Here is a 27,287-nt window from a genome sequence, read left to right as displayed (position 1 = left end):
ATGGCTGTGTATTATGTACTCGGGACCCGTGTTACATACGCCTTCGTTCCTACGTGTACGTTAAGGTGCGTCTCCACCGGTGTTCGCTAACTGTTCGCGAATCGTTCTAGGAATCCTACAGTCGCGTAATCTTTATGATGTATGGCCGTCTGACACGTCGCCGTTACGGTTCTAGGGTTGAATGAATTCTAATTGCGAGTATCGATGCTTTTCACTTCATCCAAACTGTATACGTATCGAATGAGAGCGTCAAGACTAATACGTCTATCTAATGAGTCAAGATTATCTAATCATTCATGAACACGTCAGGTAATCTTTCAAAGGCGAGCGTTGTTTTTGAGTGTACTTAATCAATATCTTAAATTAGTAGTATAGTAAAATTGCGTCTGCTGAAAGAATAAGTCATAACTCTTGTCCTCCACATACAGCAGAACTAGGGAAACATATGTATCATATATGGGACAGATGTTCTGCTAAAACCTGCCAATCCAGGAATTAGATAACTCACTTTCAATATCTATTATTGTGACCACTGTAGGTTACACATATGATTACCTATAATTGAGTTAATCTGACTCAACCTAATGAACCCCAATCATGTTTAACCCCATAATCCTTAATCTCCCTCAATATATTTGAACATTAAAATTACATATAAATATAGAATGAGTACCAAGAGTATATCTAATCGTATCCTATATAAAAAATCTCGTCGGGAGGTCGGAGCTGCAGGTTTCAGAATATCAAACTTCCAATTGAATCGTGAAAAGATTGAACGTTATAAAACGTTTGCCGTTGAATACGCACCTTAAGCGAGCAGGTGTGTATACGTACGTTACCTCGTGCACGATCGTGTGTGCAGGTAATACGTGTGTATTGGTTTTGCGGTAGTATTGTGTATCCTAGACGGTGTGCGCGAAGGTGTGCGAAGGCTTTACTCGCTTCTCACGCGAGAAGTCTCTCCTAACCAGCTCGCATCGAAGATGCTGGCTAACATGGAATCACGCGACTCGCGTAAAAAATGATCCTGCCGATCCTGCGGCGAAAAAGGAGAGGCAGGACGCCGTCGAAAAAGATCCGATAATGGCACGATCCGAATGGACGAACGCAAGCAACCGAACGGAGATTCGAGCGGTATTCGTGGGTGGAGTAGAACGACGGGGAACAGTGCCAGACAAATTGCGACTGATAATTATCGTTGGTGCTGGACAGGGAGGGGGATATCGAGGTAGGCTCGCCGCGAGATAGAATGGCCAATTTTTTGACGGCCACCGACCGTCTGTGGAGGAGGAAATAGCTTGAAAGCGTTTAATTCGGAAACGACTGGGAAATTGTTGATGGATTTCTAGAATGGAAGGTACGATTTCATAGATACCGCACTGCCCTCCTTACTTCAATTGTCCTATTTACCATTTCCCTCACTTTTACAATAATTGCATTTTAACACATTTTTTGCCATCTAAAAATTTAAGACTTCAGTTTTCATAATAATTCTTTTGAGAGAGATGGTCAGTTCGTATTCTGAAAAATGTACATTCAACCTTAGAGGGTGTTAGGCACCTGAAGTATCAACATGACGCACCTGGTGCGTCCTATACTACTTCACGATAAAAACCAAGTGACAAAAATAAAATAAATAAAGTGTAAAATCCCATCATGATTTTTTGAACAAACTAATATACCTTTTAAGAAATAATTTTATTGCATTGCATTTTAATCTATATTAATACACAGTGAAAATACGATTGCTATAATGTAATCGTTTAGATTCAAGCTTGACGTTATTTTATATTATGTAAATTGATCGACCGTAAGACTTTCAATCAGTTCTGGGTTACAATTAAATAATTAATTTAATTACCGATTATGCGACGTCTAGCGAACTCTGCTGACCGAAATTATTACTGTTGACTGCGCCGCGTGATTCCATTAGTATCGACGAAAGGTAAAGGAGGTCTTTATTGTGTTTCATAATTGAGAACTACACGAGAAATAATTAATGCAATTTTATTCGTAATATATTCATAATTCGAATGAATTGAAAATTTTACACGTGTTCACTTTCGTTTTATCGATTGTTTCGATAACCTTGATTTAATTAGAATAAAATACCTTCAATTTGAAATTAAATTCAAAGTTTTTGTTATGTCATTTGTGAATATGGACAAATCTGCGCATTCTTTTTGCCGAATGCTATTGTAGGTATTATAGGGTAGTGCGCGAGCATCCAGTAAGATGTCATTAATATGTAATTAAAAATGTCTCGTATCACTTTTCCGATGTAAGGAAAATCTGCAAAATAAATTAGGATTATTAAAATAATTTTAATGTAAGAATTTATTAATGTAAATTTTTCGAAAGAAGATTTTTTAGGATTATTCTAAAATCAACATCGTATAATTTAAAGTTCTGTCTATCTCGATTAAAAAATAAGCGTTCTGCGGTTTTTAAGCAGACCACACGACACGCTATTAAGTCACTTACTGCACAAGTATAACGTAAATTCTCGTTGCTTTACATTCAAATAAGAGTACCACGTATGCGGCTTTTTATCTAAAACAGACAAATATGTTTGACCTCGCGATTAAAAGCATCAAACGGGAGATAATGAAAAATGCACGTTTAACTAACATTTCAATCCTGTCATTTTGTACGTGATATCGAGGAAAGCCGTTTCGTTTATCCCGACATCCACATACCACATGCCATTTATTGCATTCGACGCCAGTTGCAGAAAATCGGGATCCGCATTGTCCATGTGTTTCGCGATTATTTCGTCCGCGATCCTTCTACATAGCTCCGTCGTCTCTGATACCGTTTTTCTACAGATATTTATCCTGCACAAAATTTTAATTTGTTTAGGTTAAATTTAAATTTACAAACAACTTGTAAATTTGTGGATCGAATTCTTTTCCAATCGCCAAAATAATCATCTTAAAATTAAATAGTCAGCAAAATTAAATCTTCAATAATCAAAGATTCGTTGACAAAGAAGAATCAGTTTTATCAGCAAAAAAAAATAAAAATAAATTAATACCCATTTGATTACCGATCGTCAATGTCCAACAGGTGACCCGTGACGCGCCAAAAATGATTGTATCCCATTCGCTGCTCCTGCGTGCCATGATCCAAGCCCATAAACCGTGTGCACACCAACACGTATCCTATGAAGCCGAACTGTGTGATACCCATGTCCTTTTGGTATATTCCATGAAGACCCTGCCGGAGTCGTCTCTTGCTGGTGCTCGCGTGCTTCCATCGAATCACGTTCAACGCCTTGAACCACCTTGAAAGTGGTAAAGGTGAATACGTACGTTCGTGTAACCGGTTCGGTTCACCGTTTTTTTGCGAACACTTCTCACGTGAAATTTAATGGAACGCGTTCTTGAAACTCACTTTGAATTCGGGTCGAGTATGTCGACACGATGCAACTGGTACATGAGTAACAGCGTCTCCGAGAAGCGTCTGTACGCTAGGCAGACCGTGCTGTTCTTCTTCGTGAATAGGAGCATCTGATACAAATGATGATAGCTTTAATATCTAGCGTGGTATGCGGGTCGAGGGAAAGTGTTAAAGGGTTTTGGAATTTTGGGACAGTAGGACCTTGCAACGGTGGGATGTTGAGGCGTTGCGAAACTTGTGAAAGTTGGGGACTTTACATTTTGGGATTTTGGAATTTTGGGAGTTTGAGACTTTGCTGCTTCGGGATATTAGGATATTGGGATCTTGAAGTTATAACTTCATTCGGGGCGTAGAAATTCGGTGCGTAGGGATTCAGCGCATAGGAATTCTACGCGTAGGAAATTCGATGCGTGGAAATTCTACGCGTAGGAAATTCGGCGCGTGGAAATTCGGTGCATAGGGATTCTACGCGTAGGAAATTCGGTACGTGGAAATTCTACGCGTAGGAAATTCTACGCGTGGAAATTCGGTGCATAGGGATTCTACGCGTAGGAAATTCGATGCGTGGAAATTCTACGCCTAGGAAATTCGGTGCGTAGTGATTCTACGCGTAGGAAATTCGATGCGTGGAAATTCTACGCGTAGGAAATTCTACGCATGGAAATTCGGTGCGTAGGGATTCTACGCGTAGGAAATTCAATGCGTGGAAATTCTACGCGTAGGAAATTCGGCGCGTGGAAATTCGGTGCGTAGGGATTCTACGCATAGGAAATTCGATGCGTGGAAATTCTACGCGTAGGAAATTCTACGCATGGAAATTCGGTGCGTAGGGATTCTACGCGTAGGAAATTCAATGCGTGGAAATTCTACGCGTAGGAAATTCGGCGCGTGGAAATTCGGTGCGTAGGGATTCTACGCGTAGGAAATTCGATACGTGGAAATTCTACGCGTAGGAAAGTTCGGCGCGTGGAAATTCGGTGCGTAGGGATTCTACGCGTAGGAAATTCTACGCGTAGGAAATTCGGCGCGTGGAAATTCTACGCGTGGAAATTCGGTGCGTAGGGATTCTACGCGTAGGAAATTCGGTACGTGGAAATTCGGCGCGTGGAAATTCTACGCGTAGAAAATTCGATGCGTGGAAATTCTACGCGTAGGAAATTCGATGCGTGGAAATTCTACGCGTGGAAATTCGGTGCGTAGAGATTCTACGCGTAAGAAATTCGATGCGTGGAAATTTTACACGTAGGAAATTCGGCGCGTGGAAACTCTACGCGTGGAAATTTGGCGCGTGGAAATTCGGTGCGTAGGAATTCGACGCGTAGAAATTTGGCGCGTGGAAATTCTACACGTACGAAATCGGTACGTGGAAATTCACATAACTTGTGAGAATTCAGGGCTTTAGAATTTTTCGACTTCAAAACCTTAAAATTTCCAAATTTCGGAACTTTGAGATATCTAGAACTTCGACAGCTTAGAACTTTAAAGCTTGGAAACTCTATAATATTATTACTTTGGAAATTCGGAACTTCAGGGTCTGTGGACTCTGGAATTTTAAGCATATCAAAGCTTCAAATTTTCCAATCTTAGAACTGTAAAACTGAAACCTCCAGTCCAGTTAAAATGATACCTCCAATATATCTGGAACAGCCAATATTGCCAATAGGCCTGCCAAATGTGCAGTTCCGAATCCTAGCAAGTTGTCCATGTAATACTCCTGTCCTCTGAAAATGAAATATTTGCTCATCGCAGTTCTGTCTATTTTTTTTCGAGAAGTGTATACTTACAATTTGAACAATCTTTCGTCGTACCATTCTGGTAAGTCGTCGGGTGTAACTTTCACGAATTCGGGACTGATTGTTGTCCTGTCTTCTACGAGCAGTTTGAAATGCTCGTCGACTGTGGCTGGTTGAACTGATAAATTCATTCAATTTTATTTTAGTACTTTTAGGGTACATTTTTAGCGCAAATTCGCTTGATTTTAGAGATTCAAGATGTGACGTCAAGATGTGATTTTTGAGAGTAGATTTGCTGTTCTTTAGGTTGAATAAAATAGTCACGTGTCTTATTTCAAATTACATATAAAATACTTAAACACTAACATAGTTCTTTAATCTACTCTTAAAGAATTCACTATTATCTTCAAGTTCAATATGTTCAAATGCGTTAATCTATAGATAACACTATTGATGACGATTAATATTTTTCCAAACTCGATGACTTTGTTCAAAATCTATAAATACATAGACACCATTAACTGAACGATGTAACAACTAAACTTTAAACTTGATACATATTGAAATCCACTGCATGTATCATGAAATGTTCGAACATTCAATACCTCCTTAAGCAACAATCGTGTACGAAGAAAATAAAATGAATCCAAGATAACGAATTAGGGCAATGTAGCTGGAAAACAATACTCACGTTCATCGATGTGCTTTTTCTTCCCCATTGTTCGTCGCTAAACAGAATGTTACACTGCAAGTTGCCGAGTAAAATTTTCGATGAAAATCCTAGCTACGTGGTCGGCGTTATAGCGAGAGAGATAAACATTCAGATATAAGATTATACGTGAACGGTCAGCACGTGCTGAACAATTACTTTTACATTTTGACAGCTTCGGTCACGTTTCTGATCTTTATTAGTTTTAACTTCCTTATTTTTTTAGTTACTATAGATTCCAAATAATTATATTTTTGGAATTATTGTAATTTTACGTTTGATATTATTGTAATTTTATGTTTTCTTTAGGAGAATAACTTTTTCAGTAATTTCAGTAATTACTTTTCAGTGATTTAATATAAATTAGAACCGTTGTTGAGTTTTTAACACGTACTATTTCTTATCACATCACTCTCGGGCGTTGCAAGTTTGCACTGTCAGTTTGAAGAGAAAGAAGCCTTGCACCATCCGTAACAAGCGATGCACACCGACTGACTGACTTCGTTCAAGTGTCATTAAATCTGCCTGCGAGGTGAATTTCCCTCCCATATTCTATGATCAGTCATTGCCAGTGGACGTATCAGTGTGGTCATTAACTACGAACGTGTCTAACCTGGCTGCGTTACGTAATCAATGAATAGTTATTTGCTACAGATGATGCTAATCACTTTCTAAATTATTCTTGACCTTCAAGTCGACTGATTAAATTTCAAAACACTCTTGAGATCTATGAGATGAACATAGTTTTGCATTACTCGTTTAACGCGAGTCTCTGATCAACTGTACAGCTTTCCGTTCATAAAACGGTGTCTTTAAATAAAAAGATTAGTTACCTTCGTAAATAATGTACTAGAAGTTTATGAGACAATAAAATGAAGATATAGAATTTATTTTTTGATAGTTTTTATAAGTCAAATAAAATCTTTGCTTGGATGTGAACTTCTGGGTTAGATAAGCAACTATGCAACTAAGATAAGGAAGTGCTTACTGAAGTAATAAATTCAATATGTAACAATCTAAGAAGTAATCTTATTGCAATTGCTAGTATTATATGAAAATGTTTATATAATATCATTTTTTATTTGTATTACAATCTTTTCTGTCTTATATCGCTTAGTATCAAAATACGAACATAAAAATATTTAAGTTTACAGTATTACAAATATGATTCACTGAAGTCATTAAAAATCTATTAAGAGTCCATACAAACCGACTTTTGACTTTTGCTAAGTGCTACTTGCGGTCATAAAACGTATTTGACACGCTGCAGGAAAAATCATGACATAAATAAGTGATTTATTTTGACATGGAAAGAAATATTCGTATGTGACATATTCTTAAAATTATTAAAATATTATTTTGCATTTGATTTAGCGTTTTTTATCAATATCCCGAAGAATGTCACGAATAGAGTTTGATTTACGAGCAGCATACTTGAGCTCTAGATAGAACACTAACATTGACATCGACAAACCAACCAGAAGCAATGAAAAACCAGCACCGAGCGGAGTCAATCCGAGTACTTGCGTGCTTCCATCGTATCCGTCCTGCTCTACGAGAACTTTGCGAAGGTTATAGTTGTTTCTCTTACGAATCACGTTACGCAAATGCCAGATAGTGATGCCAGTTTCCCTCAGCCATAGTATTAACTACGGAATAACAAAATGATGTAGGTTGCACGAACTTCCGGTTAAGTTCTGTGTCACGAATTCTTTCAGAGACATTCACATAGACAAATTCACAAATTTTTTCGAGTCGTTATCTCTGTTGAAAAATTTGGACTCGTTTATTTTTTGTCGGTTGTGAATTTTGGGATGTGAGAATTTGGGTGGGTGAGAAATTGAAAATGTGATAAATTAGGGATGTGAGAATTTGGGGGTTTGAGGAATTTAGGGGTGTGAGAATTGGGGGTTTGAGAATTTTGGGATGTGAGAATTTGGAGGCTTGAGAATTTTGGAATGTGAGAATTTGGAGGATTGAGAATTTTGGGATGTGAAAATTCGGGGGTTTGAGGAATTTAGGGGTGTGAGAATTGGGGGTTTGAGAATTTTGGGATGTGAGAATTTAGCAACTTTAGAATTTGGAGGTTTGAGAATTTTGGGATGTGAGAATTTGGGGGTTTGAGGAATTTAGGGGTGTGAGAATTGGGGGTTTTAGAATTTGGAGGCTTGAGAATTTTGGGATGTGAGAATTCAGCAACTTTAGAATTTGGAGGTTTGAGAATTTTGGGATGTGAGAATTTGGGGGTTTGAGGAATTTAGGGGTGTGAGAATTGGGGGTTTGAGAATTTAGCAACTTTAGAATTTGGAGGTTTGAGAATTTTGGGATGTGAGAATTTGGGGGTTTGAGGAATTTAGGGGTGTGAGAATTTGGGGGTGTGAGAATTTTGGGATGTGAGAATTGGGGGGTGTGAGAAATTGAAAATATTACAAATTGGGGTTTGAGAATTTTGGGATGTGAGGATTTTGGAGTATGAGAAGTTGGATTTGTGTAATTTGTGTATGATCGTGATTTGAAGGTTTCAGTAATAGCTATTGTTAGTAATAGTTTAAATTAGTAATAGTAATAGTTGAAACTAGTAATAGTAATAGTTCAAACTAATAATAGTAATAGTTTAAATTAGTAATAGTAATAGTTGAAACTAGTAATAGTAATAGTTCAAACTAATAATAGTAATAGTTTAAATTAGTAATAGTAATAGTTGAAACTAGTAATAGTAATAGTTCAAACTAGTAATAGTAATAGTTCAAACTAGTAATAGTAATAGTTCAAACTATTAATAGTAATAGTTCAAACTAGTAATAGTAATAGTTCAAACCAGTAATAGTAATAGCTCAAACTAGTCATACTAATAGTACTGTATGATTCATTTCCCTATTCCAAAGCAGTAAATATGTTTACCCTGTTCACTGGCACCAATAGCCACGGCTGAACAGCAAACGCCGCGTAATGGTGGCCCACGGAGTGCCTCATCAGCCTGTAATTCTAAACAATCAAATTACCAAAACATTTTCGCTGGTACATCGCATGTTACCTTAAGATCTTCATTCGTCACATTATTCTCTGGAAAGAAGCATGTGTCTATGATCTTTCCTATAATCGCGAAATTGCCTCGTTTAATTAAGGCTTCCGTTTGCGTGCTGTTCTCCGTATTAATGTATCTACTTGGCAGCTGCGCCGCGTACGGATCCTACAAGCAACTTTGTTTATTTCAAAATAACCCACTTTCACGTATTGACGCATTATTTCTATCTGACCATAAGATCGAAATAATCACGAAACGGCGGCGGACCCTCCTCTCCCCACCATAAATTCGCATCAAGAAATTGTTTGATGGTATCGATTCTGAAAGCAACAGAATGCTGGGTTCTTTCCTCGCTTCCCGATAATTAGCCGCACCGATAACGTTTCCTATGTAATATATAAATATGTATAAGTACCTGGGCTCGTATTCAGAACCAGCCAGGCTGGCTGCTAGGCTGCTGCAATAAGCGGTAATTATTAACCAACCGGCGGTCTGCCATAGAAGTATCTGCAGTTTGTTGTTCGCGATAGTTTTCGGTACTGTACTGCTCAGTAAATAGCCAATTAGATCCGTCAGGGTAATTAGGAAATTTCGAAAACCTGAAAAACATGTTCACGGTTTTTCTTTAGACTGTAAAAAATATACTTCAAAATTTAAAAATATATTTCATAGACACTTCTTTATAATTTTTTATTTTACATTCTTTTAAATTAGGGGAGAGTTGCGAACTTTGGAGAGATATTTATATTGGGAGGATATTTTTTTTTTTAATTTTGTACAACATTTATTTGGACAATTTTCAAAATTATCTTAAGAATTTTTGTTAAGGTTTAAGTCAAAGTTTGACTGTACTTATTACTTGTATTTTGGAGGTACATTAATTCAAGTTTATCTTTATTCTTTTTTCTTTCTAATGGACCGTTTTACATATGTGCTTTTGTCTTGAATAAATTTGGTTCTTGGGTTGTCTATATTATTCTCAAGTAATAAACTTTCCGATATAATACATTTTGGATATTACATACGTTTTGGATATTTCGGGTCAATCCAAGCCCTCGTCCACGTGTAAAGACTATGAGTGATGATCACCGATACCAACAGGTACCACACATTCGTAGAAAATGGTCGAGCGAGGGCCCAGAAGCTGGTGGTTCGACGTGGACGAGGCACCAAAAAGTGTAGATACACTTGGTACCACGCTTCTGATAAGTTAATAAATTTATACTGATCATGTGTCAGCCAAATACTACCAAACGCCATGTCCACCTGGAAACTATCCTATGATCAAATAATTTCAACATGTCAAAGTCTTGTTATACCTGTTTCTTATGTAACATTTCTATCATTCCACCCTTCCATACAGTCTCGTTGACCCGTCTACCATATCTGCAAATTTATAAATTAAAATGTATCTTAGAATTTATTGACATTTTCCTTTTGGTTTTCTTAATTATTTTATAAATTAAAGTATCTTAAAATACACACTTGAAGTTTCCTTTAGGTTTTCTAAATTATTTTATAAATTAAAGTGTGTCTTATAATTTATACACACTCGAAGTTTCCTTTTGGTTTTCCAAATTATTTATTTTATAAATTAAAGTACCTCCGAATTTATACACACTCGAAGTTTCCTTTTGGTTTCCTAAATTATTTATTTTATAAATTAAAGTATCTTAGAATTTATACAAACTTGAAGTTTCCTTTAGGTTTTCTTATCGACCAGGTAAAATTTAGTTTTTCAGCCATGATGAGGAACAGCTGCATCTCGACGCCATCTTTATCCAAATCTGCATCATACAAATAAAGTTACTAAATATTAAACTAATACAATTTACAATTTTATATTTAATTTACCTCTATCTGTTATGAAAACTTCAGTCAGCACCCCATCGATGGTTTTATTAACCGTGCGATTGAAATAAGTCATAGGAGGTCGAAATATGCTGCAGACTTGCATCTCCCTGCCACGGAAATTCATTTTGCTGTAATCATGCGCCATGTCCTCGTACCTTTTTCAGAATCCCGTTTCGTTTTAAACATAGAACAATCGTCTGGAATTTTAAATTTGTTTTAATTCAGTTACCTTTCAAGCTTAGTAAATATTCGGGGCTTTAAATAATTTTCCGATAACTTCCATATTCCAGACATAGAGACGATATTCACGTCCGCGTCTCTGTATAGGGAGCTGTTAAATATACTTGAATCGTTAGAGACAATACTATTTATGATAATCAAAACTTCAGTTTGCGGCTGCAACGACGATATCCTATCAAAAGTACATATGTGAAAATATTTAGTTATCTCAAGCTGTTTTAATACAACTGATATGTTTTCACTTTGATATAAGTTCCATGACATCGGTGTCACTCGATCCCAGCAAGAAGTAGCCGTCACATTCGTTTCGTTTCAAGAGGTACTCGTATGGATAGATACTTCTGAATTGCCTGAACAGTACTTCCAAATCCTCGATCGAATCTGTACGGAATTCGAGAATACACTTGATGTGTTTTCATGGAAAATCTTTTGCTTACTAACCGCTTAGGAAAACGTTGCAGCATCTTGAGTTAGGTAACGACAATTTGATGATCCTTGAGAAATTGTCATTTGAGATCCAGGATTCGGATTTAGGTACAAACATGGCGTTTCTTTTAGCAGTTGCCGTAAAGAGAAATAGGAGGAAAGTATAAAATGTCTTGTGCATGTCTGGTTTCATTTATTGTGGACTGTTTATTTATCTTGAGAAGATTTAGATTTTTGTTCAATTTTAAGAGTGTGACATTGGCAGATTATAGAACCTTGAAATTCTCAGATTTCAAAATATTTAAATTAGCAAGGATCTGAAGTTTTTTATTCTTATGCAGAGTTTGACATTTTCTAATTCTCACAAACCAGAATTCTCAAGTATCCAAATTCTTGCAGTTTCAAATTCTTAAAGCTCCATATTCTTACACCCCCAAATTCCCATATGCTCAATTTCTCATATATCCAAATTCTCACATGCCAAAATACTCACATCCCCTAGTTCTCACTTTCCAAAATACTCACACCCTCAAATTTTCACATGCCAAAATACTCACACTCTCTAATTTTCACATGCCAAAATACTCACACCCCCAAGTTCTCAAGCTTTCAAATTCCTAAACCCCAAATTCTCAAGCTTCCAAATCTCTGAACCCCAAATTCTCAAGCTTCCAAACCCCAAAACCCCAAATTCTCAAGCTTCCAAATTCCTTAAACCGAAATTCTCAAGCTTCCAAATCCCTGAACCCCAAATTCTCAAACTTCCAAATCCCTAAAACTGAAATTCTCAAGCTTCCAAATCCCTAAACCCCAAATTCCCAAGCTTCCAAATCCCTAAACCCCAAATTCTCAAGCTTCCAAATCCGTAAACCCCAAATTCTCAAGCTTCCAAACCCCAAAACCCCAAATTCTCTAACTTCCAAATTCCTTAAACCGAAATTCTCAAGCTTCCAAATCCCTAAACCCCAAACTCTCAAGCTTCCAAATCCCAAAAGCCCAAATTCTCAAGCTTCCAAATCCCTAAACCCCAAACTCTCAAGCTTCCAAATCCTAAACCCCAAATTCTCAAGCTTCCAAATCCCTAAACTCCAAATTCTCAAATCCCCAAATCCTTACCCCAAATTCGCAAGCTCCCAAACCCCTAAACCCCAAATTCTCAAACCCCAAACCCCAAATCCCAAGTTTCTAAATTCCCCAATTTCTCTCCACAACACATCCACAACTTCCACACTGGTTTCACTTTTTCCACCAAAAACTGCGCCACCTTCACATCACAACTGCACCCCCTAGATTCCGAATGTCAAATACAAGCTCGTGACTCAAGAACCCCACCTATATAGACACGTTGATGCATTCAATTTAAGCCATAAAGTATGCACAAACATAATTGTCAAGGTGCAACTTGCTGGCAGATAAGGGTGACGATAAAGAAGCCTGTGCAAACAGAATTATAACTTGTGGTTGACATATCAAATGTAATGGCCCGGTTTCGAGTGTTATGCTTTCGTATCGTTGTTACTTAATTGGCGATGAGACATTAATCAACGGTTTACTGGTAGGAGATAATCGTGACATCGTTAGATACCTGGACGTTCTTTTTTATCGTTCGGTTATTGTTGTTTTTATTTCTTAATATGTGTACGTTTCTTCTCTCTTGTCACGCGATATTTTGTTAACCTTGATTAGGCAATGTGATTATGATATTCAAATTTCAATTTTCTTATGAAGAATTTGTGTTTTGTAAGAATTCGTTTTTGTACAAATTATGGTTTTATAAAAATTACATGATAAAGGTTGTACAACACGAAAATTGTACAATAACAATTTTACAATAAGAATTTGTTCGATAAATAACGTAAAATAAAATGAATCTCATATTGAATCATACGTGTACATATTTTTGAATAATTCTCAAGAGTTAAACATTGTGATAAAATATAAATTTGATTGTTTTTTAAGATTTATTGAACAGAGTATATTCTTGTACAGCAAGTAGTAAGTAGGAAGTAGAAGTTATTAATTAGAATATATACGTAAATATATATTTTGCACGAGATTATGAACATTTAACATACTTTGCACCTTGCGTGTAAAATTCTGTATAAAATTAAACATCATATTTCATTTTCTAGCATGCACAGTACATATCCTTTGCACGGTCTGGTGTGCTATAAACGTATAAGTATCCGCAATTTAGTGATAATAATTGTTCATGTACTATAAAAATGTCCATTTTTCAAGGCCTCTTTAATTGCAGCCGGTAATAAAAACTAACGAGTTTCGTTTGACGATGAGCAATACATCATGCACGATATAATCTGCTTGCTCGTTAATGTTGCACTCATGAATTTTTCGAATTCATTCCTAAATTCCTTATTGCTTAACGAAGAAAACATCTTCGTATTTACTAACAACGTTCGAATCACTTATTCTTCCGAGATACAGTTAACAGAATAAAGTTAACAAAACTTATCTATCCGATAAAAAATTACCCAACGCCGTGAATCTGTAAAAATACCCGTACGATAACGAGCGCCATTTCGTTGGTAAACAACGCTCGGGTGTCGCCATGGCCGATTTAATGTCGTTCCGAGTCGCATAATGTACATTACGTATCCGAGAAGATTTTCATTTGCATCGAATTAAATGTGTTAATCATCGGGTTTCGGTGAAATATAATTCCCCATTGTCGAAAAGGAGTGACGTGACATATTTCAACCAGCAGCCGGTTGCACGAACTGTAGAATTCATAGTTAGTTTCCTTTGGTGAATCGTGTTTCTTGTGCGATGGGTGATCTTAATTTATTGACGAGGCTTATTGCTCGTGCGAGTACAGGTAGTTTTTTTTAGTGATGTGTCGGTGTATATTACGTGATAATTAAGCGGCTTATAACGACACTGGTATAATTACTATGCGCTGGATTGTATAAGTAGTGACTAGATTTCAATGCGTTACACGTGTGATTATGATGCGTTGTGTTGCTAGGAGTAGTAGTTTAACGCGTTATGAGACTACATGTGTGATTACTACGCGTGATATTTCAATGCGTTGTTTCTCCGCGCGTGTATTTACGCGCGTTGCATTTCTCCACGTGTGGTACTTCCACGCGCCCTATATCTCCACGCGTAGTGTTTCCACGCGCCCTATATCTCCACGCGTAGTATTTCCACGCACCCTGTATATCCACGCGTGGTATTTCCACGCGCCTTATATCTCCACGCGTGGTATTTCCACGTGTGGTATTTCCATGCGCCCTATATCTCCACGCGTGGTATTTCCACGCGCCCTATATCTCCACGCGTGGTAATTCCACGCGCCCTATATCTCCACGCGTAGTAATTCCACGCGCCCTATATCTCTACGCGTGGTATCTCCACGCGTGGTACTTCCATGCGCCCTATATCTCCACGCGTGGTATTTCCATGCGCCCTATATCTCCACGCGTGGTATTTCCACGCGCCCTATATCTCCACGCGTGGAAATACCACGCGTGGTACTTCCATGCGCCCTATATCTCCACGCGTGGTAATTCCACGCACCCTATATCTCGACGCATGGTATTTCCACGCGCCTTATATCTCCACGCGTGGTATTTCCACGCGCCCTATATCTCCACGCGTGGTATTTCCACGCACCCTATATCTCAACGCATGGTATTTCCACGCGTGGTATTTTCACGCGCCCTGTATTTCCACGCGTGATATTTTCACGCGCTGTATATTGCCATGCGTGGTATTTCCATTTATAATATTCCAACGCGTTGTATCGCCACGCATAGTATTTCCGCGCATAGTATTTCCGCGCATAGTATTCCCACTTACTATATCGCTACATGTCCCATTTCCACATATAACATCGTCACTTATAACAGCTTCCAATAAAACTTTATTTCCAGGTAAACGATGTTTCTCCCAAGTCGGCTTCATCGGTCTAGGAAACATGGGTTCCCACATGGCGAGAAATCTCCTAAAAAAGGTAACCATTAGAATGAACTCTGCAGTCCTTTAAAATGGAACTTAATTCATCCGGTCCCGATACAATAGGGTTATAAATTGGTCGTCTACGATGTTAACGAGTCAGCTATGTCGAATTTGACCAAAGCTGGCGCAGACAAAGCCTCGAACACTGCTGAGTTAGCGAAAGACGTCGACGTGGTCGTTTCAATGTTGCCCTCCAATCAGCACGTGCTGGATGTGTACGATATTAAAAACGGCCTGTTGAGGTAAACAACAAGTTGCTACAGCGATCTTGAAGCATCTCCCTGTGTTATCAATAGCATTATCGATTAAGAACGTGTACTTGAGGCTCCTCTGTAGTTGCTCGTGCTTTCAGTTCAGCAAAAAGGGATACTCTTTTGATCGATAGCAGCACTATAGATCCATTCGTGTCACAAACAGTGGCCAAGAATGCTGGAGAGGTGGGAGCTCGTTTTGTGGATTGTCCGGTGTCTGGAGGTAATAATAAATTCAAAGTAATATTCGATCAAAATTAAAGTTAAATTTAAACATTTAATGGAAGAACTTTAGGAGGAGCAACTTTAAACTCTTGAACCTGGACCTAACTTTGATCTGGACCTAATTCATTTATTAAAAATTTTCTAAAATGTATTTGTTTCTTTGTCAAAAAATATTTGTAACAATTTTTTATTTGCAACAAAAGCAAGCTTGTTCTGTGGTCGCAGTAAAAATTATTATAAACTTGATATTTATTTAATAGGTGTCAACGCAGCGAAGGATGGCACGTTGACATTCATGGTAGGAGGCTCAAAAGAAAATTTCCAGCTCGCAGAATCCTTTTTAAAATCAATGGGATCCAGAGTAGTGCACTGTGGAGATGTCGGAATGGGACAAGCTGCAAAATTATGCAACAACATGATCCTTGCCATTAGCATGATTGGCACAGCCGAGGCGTTTCATCTCGGACAAAAGTAATATGCGACATGATGGTAATACGGATAAATATAATCGGTTCATTAAATTAATCGCGTTACAGGTTGGGTTTAGATCCGAAGGTGCTGGCTGACATCGTTAATTCCAGCACGGGCAGATGTTGGTCTTCCGAGTTGTATAACCCTGTCCCTGGTCTACTTGACAATGTACCTAGCTCTAAAAATTATGAGGTATTTGTTTAAACGATTAAACAAATTTCTAGGCGTCCTATATCTTCGCGCGTGGTATTTCCATTTATAGTAGTTCCACGCGCGATATTTCCTCGCGGTGTATCTCCACGCGTGATATTTCCACGCTCTGTGTATCTTCACGCGTGGTATTTCCATTTATAGCAATCCAACGCGTAGTATTTCCACGCGCCCTATATCTCCACGCGTAGTATTTCCACGCGTGGTATTTCCGCGCGTGGTATTTCCATTTATAGCAATCCAACGCGTGATATTTCCACGCGTAGTATTTCCACGCGCCCTATATCTCCACGCGTAATATTTCCACGCGTGGTATTTCCGCGCGCCCTATATCTCCACGCGTGGTATTTCCGCGCGCCCTACATTTCCATGCGTAGTATTTCCACGCGCGGTATTTCCACGCGCCCTATATCTCCACGCGTAGTATTTCCACGCGCGGTATTTCCACGCGCCCTATATCTCCACGCGTAGTATTTCCACGCGTGGTATTTCCGCGCGCCCTATATTTCCACGCGTAGTATTTCCACGCGTGGTATTTCCATTTATAGCAATCCAACGCGTGATATTTCCACGCGTAGTATTTCCACGCGCCCTATATCTCCACGCGTAGTATTTCCACGCGTGGTATTTCCGCGCGTGGTATTTCCATTTATAGCAATCCAACGCGTGATATTTCCACGCGTAGTATTTCCACGCGCCCTATATCTCCACGCGTAGTATTTCCACGCGTGGTATTTCCGCGCGCCCTATATTTCCACGCATAGTATTTCCACGCGTGGTATTTCCACGCGCCCTACATCTCCATGCGCAGTATTTCCACGCGCCCTATATCTCGACGTATGATATTTTCATTTATAGTAAGTCCACGCGTTTAATCTCCACGCGTGATATTTCCACGAGCCATATATCTTCACGCGTGGTACTTTCATTTATAGTATTTCCACGCGCCGCATATCCACGCGTAATATTTTTTTAAACAACACATTTCTTTAAACAGCTGAATAAATTGAAAATGTATCGAAGTCATAGTTATTATATTGAAAACATGAATAAATCTTTTCAGGGTGGATTCGGTGCTGCCTTGATGAGTAAAGATTTAGGATTGGTTCAATCTGCCGCGATTAAAGCGGAGACAGCTATTCCTCTAGGTTCTTTAGCTCATCAGATCTATAGAACCATTGTGTCTCACGGATTTGCGAAGAAAGACTTCAGCTTCGTCTACCAATTTCTCAAAGGACAAAAATGATCCTATAAATCTTGAGTAATCATACTGCCATTAATTAGACTGCTGATATTAATTTTATAAGTACGCAGGAGAATAAAATGTCGATACAGAAAAATTTTACGTTTACTCGTTTGTAATTTCTACCGTCTGGCACCATTTCCTTGTTCTGAACCGATAATGTCGCGTTCTGTTTTAAAATACTAGCACTGCGCCTCTAGGGACAAATATCTCCACTGCGTGGTAAATCTACTCTGCACATCGTCTGTGGTATAACAACACCTCTGCATTACCGACCGAGTCGAATCCGTTTTCATCAAACTTTTAATCAAATTCTCAACAAAAAGAAAATTTATTGTAAACTTATTCGTATTGTGAAGTCACGAAAAAAATTGTTTAAATTATTTATGGGAAAGAAGTAGATGTTAAAGAGTTTCGGAGGGAAAAATATTAGTTCGTTTGAGCAACGTAGTATCCCACCATTACTGTCAGTCAAGGAGTTTTTGTAGCTAGACGAGAACGAGAGGGCAGTGCAGTTTGGTGCGGCTGTGTGGCACCCGTGCAGTTCGAGCTTTTCCGCTGGCGTGCATTTTTTCTCGCAGTCACGGTTGTTGTTGTTGTCGAGGAAAGTCGTAAATAAATCGTCCGGCGTAAGCGTGTTCGAACGTCACGATTTTCCGCGATCATCCCGTCACAAAAGACCGCGCGGATGTGTCGTTAGTGTTACACGTGTTCTTTACGTTCGTCGCAGTGTTTTGTGAAGAAGAGAGGCCAAGATACATACGCGGAACTGCGACTGAGACGGGAGGGAAAGAGAAGAAAGACGACGTAGAAGAAGGAAGAAACAGAAGATGAGCAAGACGTGCGCCCGCTGCGAGAAAACGGTCTACCCGATCGAGGAGCTCAAGTGCCTCGACAAGGTACTGTTCTCGATTTACTCGTTTATCGAACTAAATTCTGATCTTTCTCTTCGTTTCGATCGAACACGGGATTAAATCCTTGCAGAAAATTCTCTTTCACTTAATCCATTCCGTTAAACCTCAAGGTTAGTATCGTCCTACGGTAGACCGAACCCGACTGATTTTATTTCATCTCGCTCAGGTTTCTTCGTGAAAAGATTCACGACAGTTGTACGATTCTTGTACTGCGAAATAGTCACATGTTTTCGCGGCGATGATATTGTTCGAAACTTTAATTTCTTATCGTCGCTGAGTGTAGTGTAATATAAATACGTACTGTGTGTCCGGTTTCACTGTGTACACACGCTATTATCTTCTTAACTGCTAAAAATGCTGAAAAGTCGACCGTATGAAAGTTGTTTGACTCGATCGAGGAAACTTCGTAGAATGTCTGAATTTTGTTCGGGAGATTAGTGTCGACGTTCGATACGGTTATTTTTGAATTGGAAACATTGTAGGTGGAATTTAAATGAGTGTATAAAATTATCCTTCGTATTTACAAGAGTCAATGTGTTTAAATTCTGTAATTTAAAATGTCTGATGCAATTCTTTTTTCCTGTGTGGAACTGGTATATTAGGAACATATTTTTATTAGTAGCAATTTAAGATTTATTAGTAACAATTTGAGGTCGTGTATAAATAGAATGTTTGATAAATAATTTGTTGGTTGTTTTGATGAATATTGATGAAAAATGTCAAGTGATGTTGAATATAAATTGTGTGAACATTTTATAAAATTCTTTTTTAAAATTCAGTCGATTGAGAATTGAATAGAATCAAGTGTAATTGAATCGAATTAAAACTTGAATTGACTAAAATTGAAATTCATCAAATTGAATTGTGTAAGATTGAATTACGTGAAGTGGATTATTTTTGGAATTGAAACTTGTCAAATTGTGTCGCGTGGAATTGAAATTTGTGGAATTGAACTGCGCAGAATTGAATCCTGTGAAACTGAATTGCACGGAATTGAGTCTTATGAAATTGAATTTCATGGAATTGAATTCTATGCAATTGAATCCTGTGAAATCGAATTGTATGGAATTGAAACTTGTGAAATTAAATTGTATGGAATTGAAACTTGTGAAATTAAATTGTATGGAATTGAAACTTGTGAAATTGAATTGTATGGAATTGAATCCTGTGGAATTGAATTCTATGGAATTGAATCTCGTGAAATTGAATTCTATAGAATTGAAACCTGTAAAATTGAATTCTATGGAATTGAAACTTGTCAAATTGAAATCGTACAAAATTGAATCAGAATTGAATCAATACAAAATGCGTTTTCGCCTATTTCTTCATTATATAACCTACATGTACAGTTTTACATTGTAATCACAGAATTATCACTTATTTTACAAAGCGAACTTTGTTCATCACCTTAAGTATCAAAAATCATGATCCACAGATAAGATTTTTATCGATACCATATTTTATCTTCATGTTAAGCTAAAAGCGCAAAATTCAGTCATATGAATATACCCATACAAGGTTAGCTTTAGCAAAAGTATCAACGCCAAATTGATTCATTCAGCAAGATTTCTTTGTTGCTCAAAGTCACATCCTTTTCTTAATATTACGTTTCTGCTGTGAGAACGACTGGCGATTTTTTGCGAACAGATCGTAGGATGTACCGTTCTCGTTTAGTTCCGCTTACTTGGAGGCGTCCTGTTCCATTCGGCATAATTGTCTGTCGTTTCGTCCGTCCACGCCAGCGTACAAGATACGCTCTGTTCTCGAGGCAACGTTTTTCCGAAGACGCTTCTTTGTAACCTATTCCATCGTTTCCCGTTCGACTCGTCCCTAATTAACGTCGTTCTCCTAATTAATACCGATAAGCTACCCGTGCGCGTTTCACTCTCTGCCGGATATTAATTTTACCTTCGATGTAGACATCAAAAGCGATTGTCTTATCGCGATAGTAAATCGGTTAGGTCGATATCTCTAACGCGTCGTATATCTCTATGCGTGGTATTACCATTTATAGTAATTCCATGCGTGATATTTCCACGCGCTGTTTCTCCACGCATGGTATTTCTACGCGCTCTATATTTCTACGCGTGGTATTTACACGCACTCTATATTTCCACGCGTGGTATTTCTACGCGCTCTATATCTCCACGCATGGTATTTCTACACGCTGTATATCTCCACGCGTGGTATTTCCACGCGTCGTATATCTCCATGCGTGGTACTTTCACGCGTGGTATTTCCACGCGCCCTATTACTCCACGCGTGGTATTTCCACGCGCCCTGTATTTCCACGCGCCCTATATCTCCACGCGTGGTACTTCCATGCGTCCTAATCTCCACGCGTGGTGTTTCCACGCGCCCTATTACTCCACGCGTGGTATTTCCACGCGCCCTATATTTCCACGCGTGGTATTTCCATGCGCCCTATATCTCCACGCATGGTACTTCCATGCGCCCTATATTTCCACGCGTGGTACTTCCATGCGTCCTAATCTCCACGCGTGGTATTTCTACGCGGCCTATATCACTACGCGTGGTATTTCCACTTGTCGTATATCTCCACGCGTGGTATTTCCATGCGTCCTATATCTCCACGCGTGGTATTCCCATTTATAGTATTCCAACGCGTTGTATCGCCACGCATAGTATTTCCACGCGCCGTATATCTCCACGCGTCGTATTTCCATAAATAGTAATTCCACGTGTGATACTTCCTCGCGTTGTATCTCCACGCGCTCCATATCTCTACCAAATATTAATTTTACCTTTGTAAACACAACGATTGTTTTATTGCGACAGTAAATCGGCGCATCCAGTTCGCGATCCACGATTTTCGAGACCCAACCGTATTATAGACAGAAATACATACCAGTCACGATTTATTTAACGCTCGTCCTGAGTTAACGAGGCTTAAATCACGTAGGCGGCGTTCTAACGCCGGAACACGCCAGCCTGAAGAGAACTTCGGCCTCCTAAATTTGGACGTATCGAGATACGCGATCTCCACGTTGCTCCTCTAAATTCTCTTTCCACGCTTCTCCAGCCGCTCTTCCTATTCATATATTTTTAGTGGACTCCACTTTCGTTTTATCTTCCACTTGTTCATTTACGCGGTCAAAGCTCGAGGTAGAGAGCTCTCAAAGGAAACCAAATTTTTGGGGTATCGAGAAGTGAAACTTATCTATCAGAACTTGAGAAGATTTTTGGACATTTTTTAATAAAATCTGCAGAGGTTCTAGTGCAGATTTAGGGATATCTTAGAGAACTCTTAGAATTTATGAAAATACAGAGTGAGTCTGAAGGAGACCTTGCAGGGTGCTTAAGTATCACAAAAGTTCTAGGTACAATCCAGATACTTGTTGAAGCAACTCAACAGAGTGTAGAGATTCTTGCTCCTTGAGAAATCTATCTAATTGGATCACGTGGTATTGAAACTCCTTGAATCGCAACACGTAAAATTGTGTATGTCAATTTATAAATGGTGTCTAGAAAAATCTTGGAAGAAGCTTTAGGTTATAAGCAACCTAGGCTAGGGACGATTAAGGAAGAACCTGAAGTTTTTTGTAATTGGTTATTACGATAATAGCAGTAGTTAAGTAGCCAAATGGAGTCGAGGATAAAAAATGAGTGAAGCAAGAGTGAAACTTGTAACGATTTCAGTTGTACACAGGAACGAAGGCGAACCACTAGAATCGGATATACCGCGAATAATTATTTCTCTGTAAGATTATAGTCCGTTATCGTGCTCACTGATTTTTCTCCTCTCTCTTTCTGTCCGTCCGCATATCTTGTCTTCTCGTCGGTTGCTGTACCGTTCCTGTGAATGGCACGTACAGAGCCTCCTTTCTCTCTTTGTCTTTCTCTCGCTACCGATCTTTCTTTTTTCTCTCGCTTTATCCGGCCAGCCTCTCTATCGCGCCGCGAACGAGTCACGAGGCCGTGGACCATTTAACCCTTATGTTAATAACCAAAATGTTTATGCTCGTTTTATTACCACGATACTTTCACCGGAGTTCAAAGCCGTACACCTACCGGGCGTTCTATTTTTGCGTATTCGAATACACCGAACAGTACACGAAACAGCGTCTTGTTTCAATTTACACGACCCGCATACGCGCCAGACGCATCCTGCTGTTGCCGCAATTAATCCACGTCCCATTAACCGTAGAGGAACCGCTTTACCAGCTCTTTTTTTCTCTTTCAACCACCCTCACCATTGTTCCTCCGCTTTTTACGCGCGTGGCTATTAAATTAAGACGTCGTCTGCGAGGAGAAATAAACTGTTTCCGTTTCCTTCTCGATCGTCAATTTTTCTAATTCTTACGGGCTTTCGGATTTCTCGATCTTTAGGTTCTTTTATTTTGTCAATTAAATTAAATTCTCGTATTGTCACTTTTTCTAGGTCTCAAGTTTCTAGGCTCGGAAATTGTCATATTTTCAAATCCGTGAATTTCCAAGTTCTCATATTGTCATATTTTCAAGGTCTCAAGCTATAGGTTCTGAAATTGTCACATTTCCAGGTCCCTCAAATTGTCACATTTTTTAGTTTCCGCATTCTTAAATTGTCACATTTTTCAGTTCCCGCATTCTCAAATTGTCACACTTTCAAATCCCTGAATTCCCAAGTTCCCATATTGTCATATTCCCAAGTTCTCATATTGTCACATTCTTCAATTGGTAAATTCCTAGGTCCTCAAATTGTCACATATCCAGGTCCCTCAAATTATCACATTTTCCAGTCCCCACATTCTCAAATTGTTACACTTTCAAATCTCTGAATTCCCAAGTTCCCATATTGTCACATTCCCAAGTTCTCATATTGTCACATTCTCAAGCTCCTTAATTCCTAGGTCCTCAAATTGTCACATGTCCAGGTCCCTCAAATTGTCACACTTTCAAATTCCTGAATTCCCAAGTTCCCATATTGTCACATTCTCAAGTTCCTAAATTCCTAGGTCCCCAAATTGTCACATGTCTAGTTCCCTCAAATTGTCACATTTTCCAGTCCCCACATTCTCAAATTGTCACACTTTCAAATCTCTGAATTCCCAAGTTCCCATATTGTCACATTCTCAAGTTCTCATATTGTCACATTCTCAAGCTCCTAAATTCCTAGATCCTCAAATTGTCACATGTCCAGGTCCCTCAAATTGCCCCATCCTCCCCACATTCTCAAATTATCATACTTTCAAATCCCTGAGTTCCCAAGTTCTCATATTGCCACATTCTCAAGTTCCTAAATTGCTAGCTTCCCAAATTGTCACATTTCCAGGTTCCTTAAATTGCCATATATCCAGGTCCCCCAAATTGTCACATATCCAGGTCTCTCACATTGTCACATTTCCAGGTCCTTCAAATTGTCACATTTCCAGGTCCTTCAAATTGTCACATCTCCCCATCTTCATATTCTCAATCTATCATATTTTCAAGATAAATAACAATTATATATATGTAGGTTAATAACTACATATCTATGTTAAATTAGACAATTGATCCATATGTAGACAATCATTGCTCCATATGTAGACAATCGTTGCTCCATATGTAGACAATCGTTGCTCCATATGTAGACTAAATAATCCACAGACTAATCACAGACTATCACATATTGTAGGCTACATTAAATGATACACTAAATTAAATAATATCCCCAATTGTCAGAATGTGCACCAAATTAAATAACATCCCTAATTGTCAAAATGTGCACCAAATTAAATAACATCTCGTATTTTCAAAATGTGCACAAACTTCTAGTATATGCATTTAGAGATCTTGTCCATGTCAGAAATATAAGGTTATTCAAACGTTTACTCATGTACGGAGGCTGATTTCTCTACTAGGATTAAGAAGGTTGATTTCGCTGTAGTATACGGTTTTATCGTAACAGTGATCCCCACGAATAACAGAGTTCGGTGAAATTGTAATCGAATTCCAGACTGAGGCTCGTTGCGTGGGTCTGGCATACGATTGCAACAGGTGGGAGTCATTCCCAACCTGTTGCGCCTACATTGCAGCTCAAAAATACGTTCAACCAGTCAACGTATCTTTCAACTTGTTAGCAACAATTGACGAACAAATATTTCTACCCTTTCATTTATGTATTTATTCTACCCTTTCATGAATATTTTTCACATTTTCGTCTGAAGTCAAACTCAAACTTGCCTGACTGATTTTTACATTAGTCAAAATTTATAACTATGTCGCTGAATAATGTCAGGGTCAGATAATGTCTTCTCTTGAAAATATTAAATGGTCTATACCAATTCAGAGTCAGATTTAAGTAACTTTTGTTTTGAGAAGTTTTGTAAATTTGCAAAGGGCAAACATGCGAGTCAACTTTGGAGTTTGGTGACTTAGTTTGCTGTACCGTGTTATCAATAAGGTATTAATGCATTCGGTGTGCACTTTCTGTTCCTGTTTTGTAATCACTTGATTAAATTGAATTCGTGGTTCCGGTCACTGACCACCGTGACAGTCATGTTACCCGAGACTCGTGGAACCTAATGTATTTGCTGAAAGACTTCCCTTTAATTTTCGAATATGGCCACCTTAAAGCCAACATTGAAGCAAATCGAAATTTCGTATATAAAATTGAATCATAACTGTGTACTGGTATTAATTTGAACACTGAAATCTCCAAATGAAGTTAGACAGAAATTTGCTACACTTGCTAATATATGAAGTACCTAAGAAGCCCCCAACCATAATTAATTCAAAGAAGATGCATCTTCTCGTTGCATAAGTCTCAAGTTTACATTTCATTCACGGAATTCGAATTCCATCGGAACTTTTATAATTCCAAGTCCTCTTACTTTCCAGCTCCAGCTCCGCTTCAGCCATTAGAAATTTCTATTATGCCAACGATGCGACACGGCATCCGGTTGTTTCCCACTGATCGTTGCGAAAACACGAATAATTATTCTACGTGCACGAGTAACAATTACCAGACACCTTTTACCAGGAAAAAAACTAGCTTCTTCGTCGCGTTACGTGACGAAACAGCAGATGGGACGAGTAACATACTAATACGATTAATGACCAGACAGCAATTGTACAGCAATTGAAAAAAGTATTGCAAATATTCTCAAGATTAACGAATGAGTAAACTCTACCTGGGTGTTCGTACATATGCGAGATTAACGCGTCTCGTCGCGTGCAACGCGTTTGATATTTAGAAAATTGCAAAGGTCATCCACAGGATCATTCGGCTGTCATTACAGTACTAGTGACTCTATCGGTATATACTTTCACTTTCGACGATTTGGCTCAGACTATTCCCTCATGCACTTTTACTAACCTGATCTAATTTCACACGGCGCCACTTTCTTCCACGACCTACTGCACAGGAAATATTCTGACGTAGGATATTTCAAAAAAATGTTTGAGTGCATTTGTCAATGATTTCTTTTGAAGCTTGAAAAAAGATCATTCAGAAATTTGGGAGTTTGGGATAGTTGAGGAGTCTGGAAACATTAGGTCTAGAGACGTTAGGTGTTGGACTCAAGCTGAACTTGGGTGTTTAGGAATTTGGACATTTGTGAGAAGTAAGAATTTGGAACTTGACATGTGAGGAGTTGGACCACTTAGAAATTTGGAAGTTTGTGATAGTAGAATTTGGAAATTGGGAAAGTAGAAGTTGGAACATTTGGAAATTTGGAAGTTTGCAAAGTTGCAAGATTTGGAACTTGACATATGAGAAGGTGGACCATTTGAAAATTTGGATGTTTGCTAAGTTGCAAGATTTGGAACTTGACATATTAGAAGTTAGGACCATTTGGAAATTTGGAAATTTGCTAAGTTGCAAGATTTGGAACTTGACATATGAGAAGTTAGGACCATTTGGAAATTTGGAAGTTTGCTAAGTTGCAAGATTTGAAACTCGACATGTGAGGAGTTAAACCATCTAGAAATTTGGAAGTTTGCTAAGTTGCAAGATTTGGAACTCGACATGTGAGGAGTTGGACCATCTAGAAATTTGGAAGTTTGCTAAGTTGCAAGATTTGGAACTCGACATATGAGAAGTTGGACCATTTGGAAATTTGGAAGTTTGCTAAGTTGCAAGATTTGGAACTCGACATGTGAGGAGTTGGACCACTTAGAAATTTAGAAGTTTGTGATAGTAGAATGTGGAAATTGGGAAAGTAGAAGTTGGACCATTTGAAAATCTGGAAGCTTGCTAAGTTACAAGATTTGGAACTTGACATATGAGAAGTTGGACCATTTGGAAATCTGGAACTTTGCAAAATTGTAAGATCTGGAACTTGACATGTGAGGAGTTGGACCATCTAGAAATTTAGAAGTTTCCGATAGTAGAATTTGGAAATTGGGAAAGTAGAAGTTGGACCATTTGGAAATGTGGAAGCTTGCTAAGTTGCAAGATTTGGAACTTGCCATATTGAATGTTGGACCATTTGAAAATTTGGAAGTTTGCAAAATTGTAAGATCTGGAACTTGACATGTGAGGAGTTGGACCATCTAGAAATTTGAAAGTTTCTGATAGTAGAATTTGGAATTTGGGAAAGTAGAAGTTGGACCATTTGGAAATTTGGAAGCTTGCTAAGTTGCAAGATTTGGAACTTGACATATGAGAAGTTGGACCATTT

General features: G+C 38.5%; 4 protein-coding genes across 10 annotated transcripts in view; 2 read left to right on the top strand and 2 right to left on the bottom strand.

Moving 5' to 3' along the window:
* Nucleotides 1-1,335: 1,335 nt before the first annotated feature.
* Nucleotides 1,336-17,867, top strand: LOC100882925 (3-hydroxyisobutyrate dehydrogenase, mitochondrial). Of its 4 annotated transcripts, none has more exons than XM_076535230.1 (7): nucleotides 1,336-1,357; nucleotides 15,286-15,365; nucleotides 15,434-15,612; nucleotides 15,723-15,844; nucleotides 16,107-16,317; nucleotides 16,383-16,509; nucleotides 17,591-17,867. In XM_076535230.1, the coding sequence occupies exons 1-7, from the start codon at nucleotides 1,351-1,353 to the stop codon at nucleotides 17,771-17,773; spliced, it is 909 nt and encodes a 302-aa protein (XP_076391345.1). In that variant the 5' UTR covers nucleotides 1,336-1,350; the 3' UTR covers nucleotides 17,774-17,867. The 4 variants fall into 4 exon arrangements, with proteins under 4 accessions (XP_076391345.1, XP_003705035.2, XP_012144688.2 ...); XM_003704987.3 differs by lacking the exon at nucleotides 1,336-1,357 and adding an exon at nucleotides 13,925-14,225; XM_012289298.2 differs by lacking the exon at nucleotides 1,336-1,357 and adding an exon at nucleotides 13,926-14,141.
* Nucleotides 1,992-5,880, bottom strand: LOC100883146 (uncharacterized). Its single transcript, XM_003704989.3, has 8 exons — nucleotides 5,827-5,880; nucleotides 5,187-5,313; nucleotides 5,030-5,123; nucleotides 3,397-3,512; nucleotides 3,050-3,286; nucleotides 2,632-2,837; nucleotides 2,485-2,553; nucleotides 1,992-2,292 (listed from the first exon to the last, which is right to left on the bottom strand). The coding sequence occupies exons 1-8, from the start codon at nucleotides 5,852-5,854 to the stop codon at nucleotides 2,144-2,146; spliced, it is 1,026 nt and encodes a 341-aa protein (XP_003705037.2). The 5' UTR covers nucleotides 5,855-5,880; the 3' UTR covers nucleotides 1,992-2,143.
* Nucleotides 6,585-12,086, bottom strand: LOC100883035 (Ionotropic receptor 76a). Of its 2 annotated transcripts, none has more exons than XM_076535217.1 (12): nucleotides 11,405-12,086; nucleotides 11,206-11,344; nucleotides 10,953-11,135; nucleotides 10,724-10,830; nucleotides 10,560-10,656; nucleotides 10,189-10,255; nucleotides 9,895-10,135; nucleotides 9,285-9,468; nucleotides 9,102-9,189; nucleotides 8,879-9,034; nucleotides 8,746-8,829; nucleotides 6,585-7,493 (listed from the first exon to the last, which is right to left on the bottom strand). In XM_076535217.1, the coding sequence occupies exons 1-12, from the start codon at nucleotides 11,580-11,582 to the stop codon at nucleotides 7,215-7,217; spliced, it is 1,803 nt and encodes a 600-aa protein (XP_076391332.1). In that variant the 5' UTR covers nucleotides 11,583-12,086; the 3' UTR covers nucleotides 6,585-7,214. The 2 variants fall into 2 exon arrangements, with proteins under 2 accessions (XP_076391332.1, XP_003705036.2); XM_003704988.3 differs by having other exon boundaries at nucleotides 10,724-10,878; nucleotides 11,405-12,070.
* Nucleotides 17,868-18,253: 386 nt separating the features above from the next.
* LOC100875528 (LIM and SH3 domain protein F42H10.3) overlaps nucleotides 18,254-27,287 on the top strand; it is a 48,927-nt gene continuing 39,893 nt past the window's right edge. The window contains exon 1 of one of the 3 annotated variants that reach the window (XM_076535229.1): nucleotides 18,254-18,669. In XM_076535229.1, the coding sequence (XP_076391344.1) occupies nucleotides 18,601-18,669 (69 nt within the window). In that variant the 5' untranslated portion in view covers nucleotides 18,254-18,600. Of the gene's footprint in view, nucleotides 18,670-19,141; nucleotides 19,163-27,287 lie in introns of those variants that run through there. The other 2 variants (XM_003705004.3, XM_076535228.1) reach the window with 2 other exon arrangements.

Source organism: Megachile rotundata, chromosome 9 (assembly GCF_050947335.1).
Source record: "Megachile rotundata isolate GNS110a chromosome 9, iyMegRotu1, whole genome shotgun sequence".
Classification (NCBI taxonomy): domain Eukaryota; kingdom Metazoa; phylum Arthropoda; class Insecta; order Hymenoptera; family Megachilidae; genus Megachile; species Megachile rotundata.
Note: the sequence above shows the minus strand (reverse complement) of the source record. Positions and strands in the feature narration are given on the sequence as shown.

Excerpts from the sequence above, each read along its gene's own strand:
- LOC100882925 (XM_003704987.3), top strand. The coding sequence starts at position 14,177 with ATGGGTGATCTTAATTTATTGACGAGGCTTATTGCTCGTGCGAGTACA. Across the intron at positions 14,226-15,285 it reads TATTGCTCGTGCGAGTACAG|GTAAACGATGTTTCTCCCAA; the intron begins GTAGTTTTTTTT and ends CTTTATTTCCAG. Across the intron at positions 16,510-17,590 it reads CTAGCTCTAAAAATTATGAG|GGTGGATTCGGTGCTGCCTT; the intron begins GTATTTGTTTAA and ends AAATCTTTTCAG.
- LOC100883035 (XM_003704988.3), bottom strand. The coding sequence starts at position 11,582 with ATGAAACCAGACATGCACAAGACATTTTATACTTTCCTCCTATTTCTC. Across the intron at positions 11,345-11,404 it reads CTGCAACGTTTTCCTAAGCG|ATTCGATCGAGGATTTGGAA; the intron begins GTTAGTAAGCAA and ends AATTCCGTACAG. Across the intron at positions 9,469-9,894 it reads TGACCCGAAATATCCAAAAC|GTTTTCGAAATTTCCTAATT; the intron begins GTATGTAATATC and ends CATGTTTTTCAG.
- LOC100883146 (XM_003704989.3), bottom strand. The coding sequence starts at position 5,854 with ATGGGGAAGAAAAAGCACATCGATGAAC. Across the intron at positions 5,314-5,826 it reads GAAAAAGCACATCGATGAAC|TTCAACCAGCCACAGTCGAC; the intron begins GTGAGTATTGTT and ends TGAATTTATCAG. Across the intron at positions 2,554-2,631 it reads CAAAATGACAGGATTGAAAT|ATAAAAAGCCGCATACGTGG; the intron begins GTTAGTTAAACG and ends TGTCTGTTTTAG.